Raw genomic sequence first — 22,076 nt, 5'->3', positions numbered from 1 at the left:
AGTCTACCTGATTATTATTCTGTTAATAACAAAGACACTGCAGGGGTCGATGAAAGCTGATGTTAGGTTGTTGACCCTGAGCAGAGTGCGAGGGGGCGAGTCCACACATGAAGAGCTCTTTGACTGACGGGAACAGGAAGGGAAGGCGTGTTGTGTGTGGTGATAAAGTGAATGAGAGGATCTCCTGAGCTGTAATTATAGAGAGGAGGCTCAGCCAACAATTAGACATTAATCAGGGGTCAAGTGAAGAAACAGTGACTCCATCTTTGCTCACCTGGATCTGGAGGATTGGACACTTTGATGTGGTGTTACGGTCGATGATCTCGGATTACGATTGTCTCTGGCTTTTGTTTTCTTTGACTATTGTTTACACAACCACACTTGCACTTATCTGGTGTTTTCTTGGAATATATTTTTGAATTCTTTTAAGGTTTCGGCATTTAAAAACTTTGATTTCTACCCAAGGACAATGTGCTTTGTCATTATAAATGTAGCCTTTAGTGTGGTTTGGTATTGATCACAAATATTGTTAAAAACGGTCCATTGTGAGGCCATTACTGAAGAGCAATTCAACTTTCTTCTACAAAACATAAGGATTCACTCTCACTGTGGGTTCCTTTATATCTGGGACGTGGGCATTGTAGTTTAGTTTTAGTAACATGCAAGTGATGCAACACATGCTGCCGTCGATACTCACTCCTAAACTGTGGTAAAAATGAAAAAGGCAATCTATTTTTGCCACATTTGAAAGATAAATGAATATCGCAGACAGTAAGTGATAAAGTATAAGACACAGACTGATGCATTGCTGGGTTTTTTCTTTAATGGGAGACGATAGAAAGAATACACAAAGCATTGACAGCGCTGGACTCACGTGAGCAGCTCGATGCTGAGGCAGAACCTCAGCATCGAGCTGCTGCTCACTTCCTCTCCCCGGCAGCGCTCATCTTCCTCTTCCTCGGTGCTGCTTTGGGAGTTTCTATCTGTTGTTTATCTTTCCTGTCAGGAGGCAACTTCAGTTTGCTCTTTGTTGTTGATGCTTTGACTTGTTCCTCCTCTTCCTCCTCATCTCCTTCTTCCTCTTCCTCTCCTTCTTCCTCTTCCTCCTCGCTAGCTGTAATTTCACTACGTTTGACATTAGAAGCCTTTCCTTTTCCCTCACTCTCCTCTTCATTTCCATCAGAGTCAATGTCTTTGTCATCCTCTTCCTCCTCCTCTTCCTCATCCTCTGTAACCTCCTTCTTACTCTCTTCCTCCTCCTCCTCCTCCTCTTCCTCCTCCTTACTCTCTTCCTCCTCCTCTTCCTCCTCCCCCTTACTCTCTTCCTCATCCTTCCTCTCTTCTTCCTCCTCCTCTTCTTCCTCATCCTCTTCCTCCTTCCTCATCCTTCCTCTCTTCTTCCTCCTCCTCTTCTTCCTCATCCTCTTCCTCCTCCTCCTTACTCTCTTCTTCCTCCTCATCTTCTTCCTCCTCCTCCTTACTCTCTTCTTCCTCCTCATCTTCTTCCTCCTTCTCCTTACTCTCTTCCTCATCCTCTTCCTCCTCCTCCTTACTCTCTTCTTCCTCCTCATCTTCTTCCTCCTCCTCCTTACTCTCTTCTTCCTCATCCTCTTCCTCCTCCCCCTTACTCAATTCCTCATCCTCTTCCTCATCCTCTTCCTCCTCCTCCTTGCTCTCTTCCTCCTCCTCTTCCTCCTCATCCTCTTCCTCCTCCCCCTTACTCTCTTCCTCATCCTCTTCCTCCTCCCCCTTTTTCTCTTCTTCCTCCTCCTCTTCCTCCTCTTCTTCCTCCTCCCCCTTGCTCTCTTCCTCCTCCTCTTCCTCCTCATCCTCTTCCTCCTCCTCCTTACTCTCTTCCTCCTCCCCCTTACTCTCTTCCTCCTCCTCCTTACTCTCTTCCTCCTCCTCCTTACTCTCTTCCTCCTCCCCCTTACTCTCTTCCTCCTCCTCCTTACTCTCTTCCTCCTCCTCTTCCTCCTCATCCTCTTCCTCCTCCTCCTTACTCTCTTCCTCCTCATCTTCCTCTTCCTCCTGAACACTGGCATCATCCTGCTTCTCACTTTCGCTCGAATCTTTTTGATCTTCAGTTTCTTCTTCCTCCTCCTCCTCCTCCTCCTCCTCCTCCTCCTCCTCCTCCTTGTTTTCTTCTTCTTCCGAGACAGATGCTGAAGTGTCCTCCTCCCTGCTCTCGCTGCTTCCTGACTCTTCACCACTTTCATCTTCTTCATCCTCACTCACCTCACTTTCTTCCTCCTCACTTCCCTCCTCCTCTGATGCCACACTTTCCTCAAACTCACTCCCTTCTCCACCTGCTTCCTCACTTCCTTCTTCTTCCTCTTCCTCCTCCTCTTCTTTGACCTCACTTTTCTCACTTCCTTCCTCCTCTTCCTCGATGCTGGTGGCTGTTTCCTCCTCACCATCTTCCTTTGCAGTTTCATTATCTTGTTCTTCCTCATCCTCCACAGAAACACTCTCACTTACTTTACTTCCCCCCTCCTCCCCCTCCTCCTCCGCTTTGTTGTTCCCCACCTCACTTCCACTCTCCTTATCTTTCCCTTTTCCCTCACCTGCACCGTCTTCTCTCACGTGATCCTTGTAGGTTTCCTCGTCTTCTTCATGTTCTTGCTGGAAAGTTTCCTCTTCTGCGCCCCTTCTGTTCTTCCCCTCAGTTTGTGAACATTCCACGTCATTTCTCTCCGCCTCCTGAAACGTGTCGTCACTGTCTTCATCCTGAACTTCATCCTTATTGACCTGAACATCTTTCTTTGAGCTTTCTGCTTGTGGATTTGAAGAAGAATCTGACAATGTTGTGGAAAAGGAAGGTTGCATAACGGCGCTCTGCTTTGTGAATTGCTTGACTCGGTTGGGTGTTTTGGGGGGTGTAGAGTCAGACTGGAAGCCCTGTTCTCTTGTCCCCGCCTCACTAAGGACCCCCATAGCTGCACCTGCTATTCCAACAGCAGGGAGAAGAGAGGCTGCGGTACTGATGACTTCCCCCCACTTTGGCTTTTCTTCAGTGAGGCTCTGAGTGTCCTCTCTGTGTGACCCAGCAGCAAGCAGGTCTCTATCAGCAGGTCCAGGGCCCTGCAGGGACTTGGCTCCACAGACAGAGACGACCTCTGTTCTCCGAGTGCTTTGTGAGGAAATAGGGCTACATAGCACTTCAGCAGATGCATCCTGCTGTGATAACAGCGGGCTGGATGCTTCAGTCTGCTTACTTCTGGGCTTTGCTTTCTTATTACCTTCAGAGTCAGCTTTAACTCTGTCTCCTTCTGCTCTTGGTTTTGCCTTTATTTGAGTTTCTTTTGCCATCTTTTTGTCTTTTACTTTAGCACTGTCACCTTCGGGTGTCTTCTGCTTACCTGCAGTTGTACTATTCATCTTTTGAGCTTTGTTTAACTCATCTTTCACAACTTTTCCTTTGCCTTTAACGGGCGTAATTCCTGCACTTTTATCTTGTATTTTCCCTGGTAGTGATTTTACACCAGGTCCTTTGTTTTGACCTTTTCCAAGGGCAGACTTAACCTTGAGCGAATCTCTTGATGGAGTTGTTTTTAATCGTCGTGTCTCCTGTTGCGTCTCTTCTCCAAAAGGTCTCACCTCAGTGGTTTCTCTCTGAATTTCTTCATGTTTTTCTACAGATGACAAACTTTCACTTTGGACAGATATGCTCGTGATGTCCTTTCCCTCTGTTACATTAAACACTTCTTCTTTCATATCCTCTTTGTTTATTATACTTTCTTTCCCATTTCTATGTTTCCTGTCATCTGCCGTCCCTTCAGTCGTTCTCTGCGGGGCTTCAGTGAGTGTGTTTCGGACAGATTGTGGAGTTTTTGGACTCGGTGATGATAGTTTTTTTGATTTAAAATGGGAAGATTGATTTTGAGCTTCATGACTTTTTATTTTAATGGTCTGCTTTGTAATGTTCTCTTTGCCTTTAGATGAGACTTTTTTGGGTGTGTTTTTTGGACTCCTTGGTGGAGTCACTTCTTTCTTTAAAGAGCCCTTCAGGCGCTCTGTGGCTGAAGCCTTAGGAGAATCTTGTTCTGCCTCCCAATTGAACTGTTTGGCAAACAACTCTGCCTCTTCCGTAGTTCCTATAGGAGGCCTGCCTTTCTTCTTGTCCTGTAATAAAACATAGAGAGAGGGATTCAGTCAGATGTGAATACAAATAAAGCTGACAGAAAAGGTCATATATAAAAATGGAACGTGCAGCAGCAGACCTGCAATCAAGGTGTCTGCATGCGTAGTTTTGGCATTTTATGTTTCGTGTCTTTTACTGCCAAAAGCATGTCCGCTCTAGTTTGAGGAAGCAATTTCTTGTTCAAAGACAGACTTCAGTACCTCAAGCTAAAAAGACTATAAGCATTTGTTTGGAGACTATATGTTACAGTATTTGTGGATGCCATTTGTTAAAATCTTCTGAAATAATTACCAATATAAATCAGCATTTTTGTTAAAGCACAAGGAAAATGATGGGTTTTCTTTGCAGAATAGTCATAAAGGGAAACACATTATGTCGATGACTCATCAATACATCTGTCACTAGGTGTAAATACATATGTGGTAGGAGGTAAAGGAAACCATGGTGATGGTTGAGAGAAGATGAGAGGAATCCTTATTTTTCCAAAGGAACTATAAAAAGAGACAGTGGTTTTTCTGGGGTCAGTCGGGTGTGATGTACAAATGTTCATGTATTCAACTTCATAGCAGACTTTAAAATGCATGTTCAATAACTTGTGGCGTATACTTTACTTTAGAGATAGTCATATTATACTCGCTTCACTTCAGATTTTTGACACACAATTAATATATGGATTCTAGAAGTTTACTTTTAAAACATGTGAACAGTTTGTAAATGTTGCATATTTCATTGCACACAATCGCTTATTCAGTTAGCTTCTAAGTCCTTAACCTAGTCCTTAAAGTCTCATTTAGAAAAGCCAGAAGAAATTTTTTTAAATGAATTGTTTGCCAATGAACTTGTTTCAACTTGTATCTCAATCTATTTTAAATAAAACCCATTTAGTAAGCTTTGCTGATAAAACCTGTGTCAGATTTTGAATGCATGACTTACACTTATAATGAAGTATTTTAATTGGTAGTTTGTCTTAAATAAAAGGCCATGTATTCTCCTTCCACCACTGCACATGAATGCACATGCAGACACACTTATCATTACAGCTGGACAGAATTGGGATAGTGATCGCTGCGTGTTGTTCTAAATTACACAACAACGCTAGAGACTCTTTCACAGCTTGCTTCATCTCTGGCTGTGGAAAAACTGATATGATGTGGCAAGATTCCTGCCAACGTTTTCAATGCATCATGTACATGTGTGTGCATGTGTGTGAGAGTTTGTATGTGTGTGTATTTGTTGCTCTGAACAACACACAATTGTGTATTGGCAGAAGCAATCCTAATCTCTGAACCTGCTTTGAGGAGATGTATTACACATTATTGGAAAACACACACACACACACACACACACACACACACACACACACACACACACACACACACACACACACACACACACACAGCTGAGCTATGCACATTTCCTGGAAAAGTCAGTGAGTGTTCAACATCGCTGCTTCCTGCCCTGGAGTGCACATAATCTAGACCACATCCAAGAAGCTTGAAGAGGAGAAAAACGTTCCACTGACTCTCCGTTTATGACTCTGTGGACATTATAATTGTATTTCTTTACTCTTAATCAAAGTCAACAGAGTTTTCTTACCATATTTGGCCAAATGTCAGAGTGAGATCCTTCCTCAGACAGATCCTCCTCCACATCTTCTATGGTCATTTGCCTCTGCATAGTTTCTCCCTCTGAAAACAAACAGACAGTGACTTGGTTAATAAACAGCTGCATACTAGAGTATCTATACCTAAACAGACATGTGATAAAACTATAGCTTATTATTACCTGTTGATTGCGAGGCAGGTTGCTCTTCTTCCTCACTGAGAAGTTGATTGGAAACATCACTGGAGGGTCTGTTGGGGCTGCAGGGCTCTTTAGGTGCTGAAGGAGATTCTTCAATTAAGGCTTTTTCAGTGGTTGCCTCTTTATACAGACTTTGTTCTGGCGTACTTTTAGGAGATATTGATGTGTCATGATTATTTAAATACTCTGGTGATAGTATGGGAGAAGGCCACTCGGATGTAGACCTATAGAAAGCAGAGGATTTGTTCTGAGAGGTGTTTGATGACTGAGAATGTGGGCTCGATGGTTGAGATGAGATCACTGGAGATCTGGGGGAGAGTGGGGGGCTTAGTGTCACTTCTGATTGTGGTTGAGGGGATGATGTAGGGGTAGTAAAGTCCTTTGAGAGTGTTTTGGGGGTTGGAATATTTCTGGATGTTTGCCAGGAGGTGTTGAGGAAACCAGAATTTAGACGTGGGAGGTTGTGAAACATCTCCTCAGAGATTCCCTGAAAGAGGAGAGGAAAAAACAGCCAAAAACATCAGTGAGTTAAAAATTTGAACCACATCTATGGAGCTCCCCCAACCAGTTAGGAAGTGGCACTGCGGCAGAGCTACAGCTTAGTGTAACGCTCCCCCCTACTGGAGTTAGAGTGTCATTACAATCATCTAAAACTGAGATAACAAAATGTTCTACTCTAAAAATATTTTTGCATCATAATACCCATTTCATTATTGAATAGGTTATAGTAGTAAAGTAAATTGTAATGGAAAAACAGTTGTATTGCTTAGAATGATTTATTATTATATCACATATCTAGGTAAGAAGTTTGCTACAGGTGTGATGGTGCTGAATCGTTTAGGTGTCTAGAAAAGTGTGAGAACTTGATCTCGCCTGGAAAATAAATACCAAGGGGTAGGTTCTCACTTTTTGTCTGTGGCGGGCTCGAGCAGCGATCGCTGAGAGTGGGACGATTAAATTAGGATCAATCAAAGTTTCCAGCAGCAGGAGTTCTCGATAATTTGGCTCCAAAAAGGTATCTGTGATTGTCACATCCTCCCCTGGCAACACTTCTTGACTCTCTGGTGGTCTGGGGGCTGCAGTTACCAGCATGTGGTTTCCACCGCAGGACACCTAAACCAGAGAAAACACAGGAAAGTTTATCACGTGTGTTGTGTATGTCCTCTCAATATTCAGAAGCATGGGGTAAAGATTGGTAAACTGCACATATAAAGGGGTTTTTAAGCCAAAAGTTTTTCGGGTATGGATGACATAACCATCCTGAGATGTTGCTCAATATTCACTTACTATTAGAACATTGTACTTTAGGAAACGTGTGCAGAGGGCCGGGCTGAAGTGGTTGATAAAGTTCTCCTGCCCTAAACCCAGTTTCCCATGACGACAGTTACCAAACGTGTAGAGAAGCCCGCTGCCTTTGGAGGAGGAGGACAATTGCATTAGATAAAGTTTCATTCAATTGCTGGACATTTCAATGATGAAAGGTTGCCAGGCTGTATCATAATGAGCAGAATGAGCTTTAGAGATTGCTTACTTGTGATCACAGCGGTGTGGTTTTCTCCACAGGCGACATGTTTGATACTACTGTTAGAAAAGTGCTCCAGTGGTTTTGGCAAATCGACTTCAAACAGAAATGTTCCGTGGCCCAGCTGACCGTACTGACCTCGGCCAAATGTGTACACGTTCTCCTCTGGCAAAGCAACACAGGCACAATGAAACAAACCACTTATATAAACCGCAGGGGTGGAAAGCATGTACATTTAGTGAGCATGTTCATTTACATTTCAAAGAGAAAAACAAATATGTTTACCTCGCTACATGTTTGATTGCTTGGGGTATTTAGTTCAAGCTAGTTTTAATAGAAGTCAACTACAATCTAGAATAAGGTGACTTTTTTCTTGAAACTAAAGCAGGTCATATTTATCTTGTCGTCCTCCATGATTTTTACAATCTTTTCTTAAATATTCAAGTTGGAAACAGGTCTAATTAGACTACACTAGAGATTTGTTAAAATGTAAAGATTTGTTCATTTAATAAAAAATAAAAATCAGTTTCACCTTGAGTCGCTAACGTCAAAGTGTTGCTTACATGTTAATACATACCATATATATATATAAATTAATGAAATGGTCTGTCTGCATAAGGAGTACTTGTTGTTGTTTAGTTACAATTAACTGATAATGTACTTTTACTTGAGTAAAACTTAACTAAGTGCAGGACTTTCACCTAAGTAAAGGATCTTAAAACGTCTTCCACCACCGATTAACCTAGGACGGCTAGGACGGGAAATGTTTGAATTTGTAATATATCTATAACACAACAGTCAAGTGTGTCCTAGAGAAAGGTGTCAGTAGAAATGTCTCTTATCTGTTCTTCTACCTGTGAGTGCCACGGTGTGCTCGCCTCCACACGAAACCTGCGTGACATGACCCACAATCCCTTGCACCCGCTGAGGGACTCTGTGATTGGCCAGCTGCTCCCCCTGGAGACCAAGCCTTCCATTCGCGCTCTCGCCAAACGTGAAGAGATCTCCGTCCGCTAGAACAACAAAACCAACACAATATTGTTGGTTAAATAGACACTCAAACTGGGTGGGCGGTGTCTTTTGCTGTGTTTGGTTGGACTGTGTTGTACCTGTGACAAATGCTGAGTGGTGGCACCCACAGGAGACCCAGATCACCGCCTCACCAACACCCACCTCTCTGGGTTCTGCTGAAAAACCCTCATCCCCCAAACCAATCTGACCCTGAGAGTTGTCTCCCCACATGAACAGCCTCCCATCCTCTAGCAACACAAACACAGGGAGACACACTATTATGAGTACATTTACTACGGAAACAACTCTTACATTATTATTAGTCACTGTTTGAACCTGTTAAGGCAGCTGAGGTATTGCATCCAGAAGAAAGCTTTTTGATTGGTGCATAGCCACAGAAGGGTTGCAGCAGGAGGAAGGATGAAGTGTTGTCGTGGTGACCCAAACCGAGCTGCCCCTCTTGGTTTCTGCCAGCACTGTAAACACTGCCCTGCCCTAAAAAATTAAATTACAAAACTGAGAACATGTTCAAAGGAACACGTTGGATGTTTTGAAGAGGGGTGTGTGTGTGTGTGTGTGTGTGTGTGTGTGTGTGTGTGTGTGTGTGTGTGTGTGTGTGTGTGTGTGTGTGTGTGTGTGTGTGTGTGTGTGTGTGTGTGAGGAATCTATTCCTAGCTAAAGTATTACAAGCCCTGAGTATGCAGAAACACACTGCAGTAATAGACAAAGACAAAACATAAAGAGAAGGCCCACCTACAACATGAATTTAAGTTTAATATATATATAGACCGTTTTTTAAATTTAAGTTGCCGTAGTTTTTGACAGGCAACTTATACGCTGTGGAACTTCATTCAACCCCACCTCAAAAGATCCAAACTCACACTTCAAGGAAACATTCTGATATTGTTTAAGTATCATCTTACATGTGGAGACGATTGTGTGATCCCTCCCACAAGCCACAAGCTTCACCTTCTCAGACTTTAAGGCTGAAAAGGAAAAAAGCACAATTGTACTGAAATACCACAAAGAATGCTCCTCAGTCTATGTTTAAATGAGGGCTAAGACAACAAGTTGATTGATAGTTTAGTCGATTTAAATCCATTAATAGCAAGTAAGTTTGATTATATATTCCTTTGCACGAGTAATTATTTGGTTTCAGTTTCTAAAATTGTGAGGGATTTATGTTCTTCCTTATCTACTGTGATCAAAAAACGGGACATCTTTGGGTTTTGGTATGTTGGTCAGAATAATAAGGTGGAAGAAGAACTCAGATCTTTTATTTAAGCAAAAGTAGCAATAACACATTGTAGAAATACTCTTGAGCAGTGAAAGTCTTGCATTAAAAATGTACAATTATTTTTAACATACAAATATACTTTAAGCACCAACGTTAATGACTTCATTAATGTATTAACTTTAATGTTGAAGCTGGTAAAGGTAGAGCTTGTTGAAATGACTGTATACTGCCAAGTACCTCAGAATTATATGGTACAATGTTTGTGTCAATGTTTTCATAACTTTGGAAAAAAATATTGATTTTAAAGTTGGGCTTTTTCACTGTTTCCCTGACATTTGATCAAATCAAATCAAGTTTTATTTATAAAGCACATTTAAAAGCGATTTTTGGTCGAGCCAAAGTGCTGTACAGTACATTTAATAAAAACACATTACTACAATCACAATAAAAGACAATAAATTACAACAGATGTAAAAAACACAGGGAAAAGTCAAGCGATAAAAGGATTGGCATAATGTCCATTTAAAAGCATAATCAAAATTCACAGTTTAATTGTAAAGTAACTCACCTTTCACAAAGGCAGGTTTGCTGGCAGCAGGTTTAGATCCAATCCCCAGTTGGCCCCAAGTATTACCACCAAACATGAGCAGCCTGCCATTTTCTGCAGGAATAAGAGTTGTTCAATCAGGCTATACAGAAGACCCACTACACATAGTAAATATTAATAAATAAAACGTGCAAAGGTTGTATGCACCTGTGGTGACAGCAGTGTGCTCCCAGCCACAGGAGATGTGCACAGGCAGGTCATTCTTCAACCAGAATGTACTAGGCACGTTGTCAGCAAAAGTGCTCTTTCCAAATGTAAAGATGGCTCCTGTTTCTGAAGACAAATGTAAGATTCATTTTTAAACTGACTTTGATAGGAAAATTAGACATTAACTTACTCTTCTTTACCTTAACCCCGGCTAAGTCCTAACCTGCTGTCAAATCTCAAGCTATTTAAGTAGCAGCCTGACAGAAATAGCAGAGGTCAACCGTGTGGCATCGGGAGCAGAGAGCCAGGTAAGCACGCCTCATAAAGAAGAGTAATATATGTGCCAGGTATTCATGTGTAGAAGTTAGGTATCTCACCGGGTATGTCCACATCGTCCTGTCCGGTCATCTCAATGCATCCCTCTCATCTCCTCACCGTGCGACTCGGTGCCGACTGACAGGTGGATCAGGATACGTCATAGAGGGGCGGGACCCAGGAGCAACCTGCCCGAAGTTAGTCACAGGAAACCGATATAAGTTTTAAAAAATGATTGAAACTGCTTTTGTTTTAGCACTATCGATATAACTGCATATTCCTTGATGGTATCTCATGATCCATCTGTCGTTGAGGTGATTTGTTGTTGCGTTCCTGTTGTGTGTCGGTCTGTATGTCCGTCTGTCTTGTCTGTATGTCTGTCTGTTTGCAGGATAACAGTCTGCTACTCTGTTCCAGAAACATTTTTAATCTTGTGAAATTTCAGTAGCGGTGCTCTGTGGTTAAAGTTTTTCCAAAGATGTATGTTTACGGAAGCAGTGTGGATATGCGCCGGCTGTGATTGGTTGTTCCTCGTCACATGACAAGTGGTGCTGGCTGCTGCGTCCCAAAAGTTTAAATACTTTCAAAAGAAGGACACAGCCGCATGATGTGTACGGCCTTCTTATTATACATCCATGGTACGGCCACATTGAGGCATTGCGCACTGCATTGAGGGGTACTTGGTACGTTGTACTGTCTTACGAACTGCTTTTATTGATTTTCCTCAGAAAAACGTAGGAGCAGAGCGTCTTTCCGTTGCGCTGCGACAGCACACTTGTTTCAACCTGTTTAGGGGGTTGTCTTGATATCATATATTTCTATAAAGAGCAAAGCATAACGTTTTAATACAACACTTTGCCTTAGAAATCAAGACTCGGGAGTATGCGCGTATTGTTGGAGGCGCTCCCAGCTGCATGCTCCTCTTTGGTGTTCGGGGACTCCTCTGCAGGACACTGGATGATAAACTAACGCCCACTCTGCAGGGCGGAGTCATGCACGCTCTGGTAGCTGACATCCGCTTATATCTATGGCTTATGTACACAGTCCATGGAGTCAGTTTACTGCCAACAAGGAAGCGACACCTGGATGAACAACCTGAACGTTACTTTAAGGACCGCTTTATTTTGCTAGCTAACGGATATTTCTTAGTTTTTCTCCCGGTTTCACTGTAGCAAACTGAGGGGTCAAAATGAACTCCATTGACCTGGAGAAGCTGAAGATGACGGGAGCTGGTAGAGCCATGGCCGTGTTGACCAGCGGTGGAGATGCACAAGGTGACTTTAAACAAAACACATATTACAGTTAGTTTATACAGCCATTCTTTAAGTAAACGTTGATATTAAGCTTACTTTTTGCAACAAATGTAAACATTGGACATCGGCTCGTGTGTCAAAGGCATAGATTAAAGGTCAAAGGTCGTGTATGAGCAGTCTAAAAATAACGTAATTACTAATTATATTACCCAATTCCTGAACAATTTCACGTACATGAGTACTAGAATGTTTTCCTACTTACATATTTCTTCTCCACTACAACTTATTGACTTAAAAATAGAATTTGTTATACCAGGCACTACATGCATTTAGTTACTGATAGTTTGCATATTAGGGTTAACACAACACAATATAACAAACAAATTAATGATGGCACATAATCTTACTTATATAATACTTTAACTTGTACGTTTTCAAGTATATGATTCATGTGTTATACTTTCAATACAGTGAAATTAGTGATGCAGGACTTTTACTAAGTTGTAGCAGAATGTTTCTACACTGTGGTACAATTACTTTATTTAAAATCAAAATATTCTACCTCCTGTACCTCATAGAGTGGTAGGGACCGTTCAACTAATGCTTGTAGGTCATTGTTACTATTTCCACAGAGTGGGTGGCACCTTTGCCCAATGAGAAATAATTAAGTCATATCCATTGTTTGATTGCACATGCACGGTTATTTTTGCAAACAGCTTGTGTGTAATGAGAAACAGAGGTGAATCTAATCATTTCATTAAACTCTCCAGGGATGAATGCTGCTGTCCGAGCTATGACCAGAATGGCCATCTATATGGGGGCCAAGGTCTATCTTATTTATGAGGTAAACAAGTTTCTTTAATATGACCCTAATAAAAATGGAGTTTGCTCTTTATTCTTGTTGACTTGCCCACATTGCTATTTTTAACAGTAACACACCATTGGAAATTACTTTTCAGGGATACCAGGGCCTGGTGGATGGGGGAGACAACATCAAACTAGCACACTGGCAGAGTGTGACCAACATCATCCAACTGGTGGGTTAAAACAACATCATCAATCCCTTGACAGCAGTGGTGAATCTAGCTATAATTATTTACAGGTTTCCACCTATCCTGCATTAATTGTATCTTGATTTATATTTTTTTCTATTCATTGTGGTTAAAATATCTCTGTTTTTCTCTTTCCTTTTCATGTATTTACTAGGAATTTTATGATTTAATCCATCTCCTCTCATCTCTTCTCTTCCTGCCTGTCTAATTCTGGTTATACCCTGGTAAGGGGCCTTGCTGCATGTGCTCTCAGCCGTATTAGTTGAATAATTGGAAAGTTACTTTTCATTATACGCTATCCAACTGTCCCCTTTGCATTGCATAGTATCCAGACATGTACAAACTCTGTATTGCACTGTTTATTAGCTTGTGTGCTGGTGACCCCTTAGCAATTTTTCAATTTACAAGTTGTCTTAGGTTTGATGTTTATGAATTTTGAGCAGTTCAAACAAGAGTAAATGTCCCCTCTTTAAGGCTGTTTCAATTGAATAACTTTTAGTGTTCGAAATTAACAATTTTTATGTAGCAGAATGTGATTTTTCCTACTAACTATGCTAATAGTTTTTAGGACCCCCTAGTTTATTATTGCGTCCCTTTTTCCTGGGGGTCACCATCCACAACTTAGTAACCTCGCTGTAAAGCAAGTGGATGGCAGGTTTCACTCGGCATTAAAACAGAAATAAATCTGGAATGACTGCTTGTGATCTAGCTCTGTTTCTAATCTTCCACCCCAGACATCTGATTTATCTAACAACACCATCAGGACGTTGAGCAAAAGGAAATATTTCTGTATCTTTGCAGCACATGATTTCAGTGACAGATTACTATGTCCTGTTAGTCTTGATTTTGTTTGTGTGTAATCTCCTCTGCAGGGTGGGACTGTGATAGGCAGCGCCCGATGCAAGGCCTTCACAACTCGTGAGGGTAGGCTGGCTGCTGCCTTCAACCTGGTGAAGAAAGGCATCACCAACCTGTGTGTGTGTGGCGGAGACGGCAGCCTCACCGGAGCCAACATCTTCCGCAGCGAGTGGAGCAGTCTGCTGGAGGAGCTTGTACAGAAAGGTGACGTGATCTCATTGTCCACTTGTCACTGTGTAGTTTACCCTAATTATGTACTTTTACTGCATTCTGGCCACAGCATGGTACATACAATTTCTATGCTAAAAAGTCCTATATAATAATTTAACATTTCCACTAAAATGTCTAAAAAACTAACTCCACCTATGATATATATTCGGTTAAATTGTTATCTTATTCCAAATATTTCCAAGAACCCTTAGACCTAAAGATATCTGTTATTTTAATTAAAGTAAACGGTCCGTTTCATTTGGTGGCCCAAAATGGAGACGTATCACCTTTGGCAGGTGTTTTAGTTGTTTTGCCAGAATCGGTCCTAAATTCACTTTTTATTCAGTTGCAACCCACATATTTATATTAAAAAAGCTAATGTTTTTTTTTTAAATATATATTTTATCCAGATTAGGGATTTTAAATACTGTGTTTTTAGAGAAACAAGCTGAACAAACGTTGGCAGTTGCCGAATGTCCTCTGAAACAACACTTGATACAGAAGTAATGATTTTATCTTGTTCTGGTGTGTTAAATTGTAAGCTGCTAGAATAATATCTATAACAATGCACGTGTGTCTCTTCAGGAAGAATCACAGACACTCTGGCTAAGCAGCATGGCCACCTGAACATCGTGGGGCTCGTGGGCTCCATCGACAACGACTTCTGCGGCACGGACATGACGATCGGAGTCGACTCTGCTCTGCACCGCATCATGGAGATAATTGATGCTATCATGACAACAGCACAAAGGTCAGGCACCGAGTGACATTGAACAGTGGCAGCACAAAAGCAGATGGTATTTCATCAAAGCAATTATAATGAGATCCCTTCTTACTAAATAAGTTATAGAATATGAAGATGCAACAATAACGCAGTGGGAAATATACAGTTTATACTTATAGCTGTGATAGATGGTATCAAACTACAGCTGAAATGATTAATCGATTAGTCCCTAAAAAAATGATTTTTGAAAATAATTAGTTGGTATTATAATATTAATATAGATCATTTCAAATATATAGCAACAGTATCTGTCTCATGAGAATTTTCAGACTTTATCAGACTTACCATAATATGTGTATGTACCTGCATGTTGTAATAAGTAATTGGAATGCAACCGTGTTCTAACCCAGTCCCATTCAAGCCTCTTTGGCATGTGGTCTTGCCTGGACTTGCTCCCTTAGATCTTGGCAGGCTGCAAAATGTTTTGTTTCATTATAAATCTTGTGTACCTCCTCCAGCCACCAGCGCACATTTGTTCTGGAAGTTATGGGGCGACACTGTGGGTGAGTAGTAACACTTTGACCAATTTGTCTATCCTTCACATACTGCCACTGGATAAAGCTAATGATCGTGATATCCCTCCAGATATCTGGCCCTAGTGTCAGCACTGGCCTCTGGGGCAGACTGGCTCTTCATTCCAGAGGCTCCTCCCCAGGAAGGCTGGGAAGACCAGATGTGTGCCCGTCTAGAGGGGGTAAGATGAACGAAAAGGTCAAAACAAACAGTATATATTCGCCCCAGGCATTTGTGTTTTCACAGGAGAGGGTTTTAAAGTAGGGGATTAATAAACATGCTCTTTGATCTACAAGCATTTCAGGGATAAAGCTTACTGACCTACTGCTTGTTCTGTTTTTCTTAATTTTTGACCTCAAGAGCCGCACAACTGGGTCAAGACTCAACATTGTAATCCTCGCAGAAGGAGCCATTGACAGAAATGGCAAGCCCATCACTTCAACTTATGTAAAAGAAGTAAGTTTTAAGATCTCAGTGTTTCCCCTCAGTTGAGCTGCTCATTCTTCCTCCTACCAACACACCAAATTCCACTCCTCTCCAATGAAAGATTAACTAACTGATCAATATGTCTCAGTGCTCTCTCCACGTGAAAGGCACCAGTGCAACATTTCATCGCTTCCATCAACCTTCACAAGGAACAATGAGGGCAAACAGCATCACTTATCTGGTTGAATTGAATATTGAAGATTATGAAGGCACATTTTAAACTGGAAGATATCAGTTTGTTCAAAGTTTTATCTCAAATGTTTGTAAAGTACGATTATCTTCTACGGTGTGAATGGGTGGTCAATGACAAGCCAACAACAAACTGAAATTCTTCCATGTGTGTTACAGCTGGTGGTACAGAGGCTCGGCTATGACACCAGAGTGACAGTCCTCGGCCATGTTCAGAGAGGAGGAACCCCCTCTGCGTTTGACAGAATACTGGTGAGTAGGACAACATACAAATGTACATGTAAATTGATTATGGCAAAAAAACAAACATGTTTAAACAATTTTAAAGGTTATATTACTGCTTTTAATCCAAAATTGTAATGAGACAACCCAGTGTAGGCCTACGAAAACACACATCAGTCACACAGTACCTGAAATATCAAGTCTTCAGGAGGCCCCCCTCTAACGGTGTGGAGTCTCTTGTGTTTCAGAGCTCTAAGTTGGGGGTGGAGGCGGTGGTTGCCCTGATGGATGCCACTCCTGACACCCCAGCCTGTGTCATCGGTCTGTCAGGTAACCAGGCTGTTCGTCTGCCTCTGATGGAGTGTGTGGAGATGGTGAGTCAGTCTGTCACTCTTATCTATTTTAGAATTGATTTCATTAGACATACTCACAAGCATAGGGAGGTTGCTGTGTTTTTCAACTGTACCATTATTTGCAGACTAAGTTGGTGCAGACAGCCATGAACGAGAAGAGGTTTGATGAGGCTATCAAACTGCGTGGAGGGTGAGATGTTTTTCATGTATATGAAATAGCTAGAATCATTTTTAATTTAATACAAAACAGCCTTGATGCACTGTAGATCAACACATGTGCAAGTACCTTCTATACATTTAACATCCACTCAAATTATGTTTATCATACACAAGATATATATATATATATATATATATATATATATACACACACACACACACACACACACACACACACACACACACACACACACACACACACACACACACACATATATTCAGTAGTATCCTTACCACATAATTACAAAGGTTAAGCACAAACATGCTTATTAATATCCGACTCTTGTTGCCTCAGAGCAACTTCTCCTTGGCTATCCTGAACGTGGGGGCTCCGGCTTCAGGGATGAACGCAGCGGGGCGCTCTGCGGTGAGGCTGGCGCTCGCTAAAGGACACAAGGTCTACGCTGTCCACAACGGCTTTCAGGGACTTGCCAATGGAAACGTAAGGGAGTCTACCTCTACATCTACACCACAACAACAACAAGTTATCTGTGTGGAACTGTGAGGAGACTGTTCTCTGCTGTCTGTCTGCAGGTTTTGGAGATGGGATGGCACAGTGTTGCAGGCTGGACAGGGCAAGGGGGCTCACTGCTGGGGACAAAACGGTGAGCAACAGAACAATTTCCGTAATTTAAACATATTACTGCAACAGATTCGTTTTGTACTTTCATTAGGTTCTGGGATTTTGGACATAGCCATATATTTTTGAGCAATAATTGATGCAGGCTTCAATTAGACAGTATTACAACGTACACCTTCTCACAGAATGTGCTATACTTCCAACTAACAAGTGTTCTATGACATAGACTTGTTAGAGGGCCTCTGAAGAGTTTTTTCACCTCTGTTTTATGCGCTTTTTCAGAACTCTTCCCAACAATAACATGGAGGGGATTGTGGAAACCATCAGAAAGTTTAACATCTCAGCTCTGCTTGTAATTGGAGGGTTCGAGGTATAAGACAGAACTCCCAAAGACTGAACTTGTGTAATATGTTTTACTGACAATGTAACATCAAAGAGGTTTTTCATTCTATCTCTTGGTGACTTTTAAAGGGGTACGCAGGAGTGTTGCAGTTGTTTGAAGCCCGGGGTCTCTTCGATGAGCTCTGCATCCCCATGTGTGTAATCCCTGCTACCATCAGCAACAACGTCCCGGGAACGGACTTCAGCCTGGGAGCAGACACGGCCGTCAATGCTGCCATGCAGGTAATGCTGAGCAGGCAACAAATTAACAGTGTCAATTCCATTTTTCAAGAGGATTAACACAAATAGAGACTGCATCAAGCCAGAACACCTCAAATATACAGTAATATGAGCTGCCGTCCTTAGTACGATACATCTCAACTCTGTATTCTTTGTTTGAAACAGAGGTGACAGTATTTACACCTATAGTTTTTATCTTTAAACTTTGAAGGATAGGGAATCAGAGACACGCTCTAGTTACTTCCAATGCCTTTTTATTTAATCAATAGCAAAGTCCACATTTTAGCACGACACATGGTAATTAATGTAAAAAATACACTTCCACTACTGGTCTTTCTAGACGTTGCATGATGGGCTTTTAAACTGTGCACAGTATTGTGTAGGTGAGGGTTATACCAATAAAATAAAACTCCACTTCTACAATGTTGACCCTGCCTTCAATTGCTAATCTCTCCTTTCACTCTGCCATTTTGATTTGTTACTCAGGGCTGCGACAAGATCAAGCAGTCTGCCACCGGGACCAAGAGACGGGTGTTTGTGGTGGAGACTATGGGGGGCTTCTGTGGATATTTGGCAACCTACACTGGCATAGCTGTGGGAGCGGACGCAGCCTACATCTTTGAAGACCCCTTCAACATCCACGACCTCACGGTGAGTCTAAAACAAGAAATGCTCTGCTGTATTCTATTTTGTCAATAATGTTCAAATCTCTCCGTCTCTTTAATTATCTCTCCTTTTGACAGACCAACGTGCAGCATTTGGCTGAAAAGATGAAGAAGGACATCCAGCGGGGTCTAGTACTGAGGTGCACAACATTAATTTAGCCATACAGAGACTATTATGAAATGAAGAAGCTAACCAAGAAAGTGTTTTTACTTAGTTTAACAGGTTTGCATGTTAATATTTGCTGAAAATAGAATACTGCTGAGGGAAAATTAGTATTCTTTTGGGCTGTACTAAATATTTCAAAGCTTCCTCGAAACATTGAAATGTTTTACTCTTAATGACGTATTCTAAGAATGATTGGTTCTCAGCTTTTTTTTGCAAGTGGATTTAGTTTGAACCCGTGTCCTGCTCTCACTCAGTTGACAATGAAGGAAAGAGAGGAGGTTTGGTCGAGACAATCAGATTTTTATTTGACTATCCTTTCCTGCTAAAACATAACAGGCTCTAACAACAATAAACGTAAATATCCCCCAGTGCCCTGAGGCCGCTCTGTTTCGCACATGTTCCTCCTTTAGGGCGCAGCGTCCTGCAAGAAACAGAAAGTAGGACACCAGCATAATTATATCATTGGTTTATTACCTGATTCTGCGCAGCTTTATGATCTCAGGCTGGGTTCCTCCTATCTTTGCACCAGAGCCGACTCTGTACCAGCACTCCACTGCTGCAACCAGTTCAGTGTTGGACAAAAAATAGGCTACAGAGGGAAGAGTTTTATGATAGGTTTCAATAAAATGTGATAAAAAATGTACCTACTAAAAAAACATCCTCATAAAACCTGACTAATGATTTATTTAAATTCAGGATTGTTTTTGGTGATGTTATAAACTATGACCGATATCCCAAACTTCCTCATAGAACCTCCATAGGAGCTGCCAAATGTAAATAAATATATTTTTGTCTGGAACAAAGTACCATCCTTAGAGCCACACAAGAAGGGGAAAATACTATAGAGATATATATTTTTTTTTTTACTTCAATCTTAAGAACATACTGTACTGTGTTTATGGAACAATATATCACTACAGTCATTTTCGACAGTCAGCTCAAATTCAACCACCACATAAATCACATCACCAGGACCGCCTTTTTCCACCTCAAAAACATTGCCCGTCTCCGCCCATCACTCTCCTCCTCTGCTGCTGAAACCCTGATTCATGCATTCATCACTTCACGACTCGACTACTGCAATAGCATCCTCTATGGCATACCATCCAACCTCCTCAATAAACTCCAACATATCCAGAACTCTGCTGCCCGCCTCCTCACCCACACCCGCTCCCGAGACCACATCACTCCCATCCTCCAGAACCTCCACTGGCTCCCCGTCCGTCAAAGAATCCACTTCAAAGTCCTCCTCATAACTTACAAAGCCCTCAACAACCAGGCCCCCCCCTACCTCACAGACCTGCTGCACCACCACACCCCTTCCCGCTGCCTCCGCTCATCAGAAGCCAACCTCCTATCCATCCCCACCCGCACCAATCACCGGACCTGGGGGGACAGAGTCTTCTCCGTCGCTGCCCCCTCCCTCTGGAACTCACTCTCACAACCCATCAGAGACTGCACCGACCTCACCACCTTCAAAAAACTCACCTCTTCAATCTGGCTTTTCATGTGTGATTGTTTTTGTATTATTTGACTTTAACTTTAACTATATATTTATTTGTTGTTCCTTTCTTCTCTTTTCTTTCTTTCTTCACTATTATCTGTAAAGCGTCTTTGAGCACCTGTAAAAGCGCTAACAAATTAAATCTATTATTATTATTATTATTACATGAAATACTGTCAGAACAGGTTTTTCCTTTGTTGATAATTTTCTCTGTCATAACAGGAATGAGAAATGCCATGAGAACTACACCACAGATTTCATCCATAAGCTGTATACATCAGAGGGGAAGGGCATCTTTGACTGCAGGGTCAATGTGTTGGGACACCTTCAGCAGGTACAAGAGCCATCCACCAATGACTTCTGTTACAGTGGCAATATAACATATCACTCATATCCTGGGAAGAGTCTTGCAACATATGTATTCTTCACTTGTGTTTATAATTCAGGGTGGAGCACCTTCCCCATTCGATAGAAACTTTGGCACTAAGTTGGGCATGAAGGCAATCGAGTGGATTTCAGCTAAATTAACTGAAAACTTCCGACAAGGTAATGCACTATATAAAGTCAGTTTATATTAAAAATTGCTCAGAAACCCAAAGTTAAAACGCCACAATTGAATCATTCCACTGTTTTTCCCCACCAGGACGCGTGTTCGCTAACTCTCCAGAAACAGCATGCGTGCTCGGTCTCAACAGGAAGGTGATCTCCTTCAACCCCGTCACTGAACTCAAGGATGTGACTGATTTTGAGTAAGCAATCTCAACACTTTCATGTCAAATAACAGAAGAGTAAATTATGATTCAGTCTTAATAAAAACATGTGGTTTATGTTTTTCAGGCACCGGATGCCCAAGGTCCAGTGGTGGATTAATCTGCGGCCAATGCTGAAAATGTTGGCCAAGTACCAAACCAGCTTCGGTGAATATGTCCCAGGAGAGATTCAACATGTGAACCAACGCTCCATCAGCATGGACTCCGGGTTCTAGACTCTCTGAAACTACAGTAAACTCTCTGCACTAACCCTTATCTGTCCTGCCTTTGTTAATTTGCAGACTACTTTCAATTTCACAGTTGTTCATGTTAACAATACTGAATACTTTTAAGACCAGCATTGATTGTCAGTCTTGTCAGTATCACAGTAGCTTCAGTACATTAAATGTAAAGATTAAATTCAGGTATTCATTTATTGCAGATTGTGTTCCTCTTTTTGCCAAACAAACCTTTTTTTGTTGTCAAATCACTGCCATTAAAAGACAATCAAGTGTGCCATACAGTAAAACTTAAATTAAGTATGTTGAGTTTAAGAAATAATCTGATCAGGAACCTTAAGTGAAATAAGTATGTTCATGTTATCAAGCTCAAAATGAGATCTTCTATCATTTGCACAAACATTTAATAATTAGTCCTGTTTGGTTTGAGATTCTGAATCAAGTTCAAATGAAGAATAGGGCTACATGTTTAACCGACAGATATCTCCTTTAGACTTTCCGATTGGATTACCTAATTCTTTTTGTATTTTTTAAGTTTTCTGAAGTATGTTTTTAAAGTCAAATGACTCATTATATTATTTAATATATAATTTGCAGAACAGAAATCTGAACATTGGAATGGAAATA

At 41.5% G+C, this 22,076-nt stretch overlaps 2 protein-coding genes across 2 annotated transcripts; one reads left to right on the top strand and one right to left on the bottom strand.

Annotated features, from left to right (window-relative positions):
- Positions 1 to 1,857: 1,857 nt before the first annotated feature.
- Positions 1,858 to 11,295, bottom strand: LOC104946250 (X-linked retinitis pigmentosa GTPase regulator-like; the record flags this gene model as incomplete). The annotated part of the gene is made up of 13 exons (XM_010772037.1): positions 10,849 to 11,295; positions 10,472 to 10,591; positions 10,286 to 10,378; positions 9,404 to 9,466; positions 8,817 to 8,975; positions 8,579 to 8,728; positions 8,324 to 8,482; positions 7,479 to 7,634; positions 7,235 to 7,359; positions 6,854 to 7,060; positions 5,930 to 6,434; positions 5,741 to 5,832; positions 1,858 to 4,125 (listed from the first exon to the last, which is right to left on the bottom strand). Coding segments are annotated over exons 1-13 (4,128 nt in total), but the record flags the coding sequence as incomplete, so codon positions are not given.
- Positions 11,296 to 11,813: 518 nt separating this feature from the next.
- On the top strand, positions 11,814 to 21,651 carry pfkla (phosphofructokinase, liver a). The gene is given in 21 exon segments (XM_010772038.1): positions 11,814 to 12,060; positions 12,810 to 12,883; positions 12,999 to 13,076; positions 13,964 to 14,153; positions 14,745 to 14,910; positions 15,402 to 15,446; positions 15,529 to 15,637; positions 15,817 to 15,912; positions 16,291 to 16,383; positions 16,602 to 16,727; positions 16,832 to 16,921; positions 17,188 to 17,367; positions 17,460 to 17,530; positions 17,788 to 17,875; positions 17,977 to 18,129; positions 18,613 to 18,777; positions 18,870 to 18,931; positions 20,684 to 20,795; positions 20,908 to 21,007; positions 21,105 to 21,210; positions 21,299 to 21,651. Coding segments are annotated over 21 exon segments (2,337 nt in total). The 5' UTR covers positions 11,814 to 11,975; the 3' UTR covers positions 21,447 to 21,651.
- Positions 21,652 to 22,076: the final 425 nt, after the last annotated feature.

Source organism: Notothenia coriiceps, unplaced genomic scaffold, assembly GCF_000735185.1.
Source record: "Notothenia coriiceps isolate Sejong01 unplaced genomic scaffold, NC01 NC01_scaffold00010873, whole genome shotgun sequence".
NCBI lineage: Eukaryota > Metazoa > Chordata > Actinopteri > Perciformes > Nototheniidae > Notothenia > Notothenia coriiceps.
The sequence above is the reverse complement of the archived record's forward strand: the minus strand, read 5'-3'. Positions and strand labels throughout refer to the sequence as shown.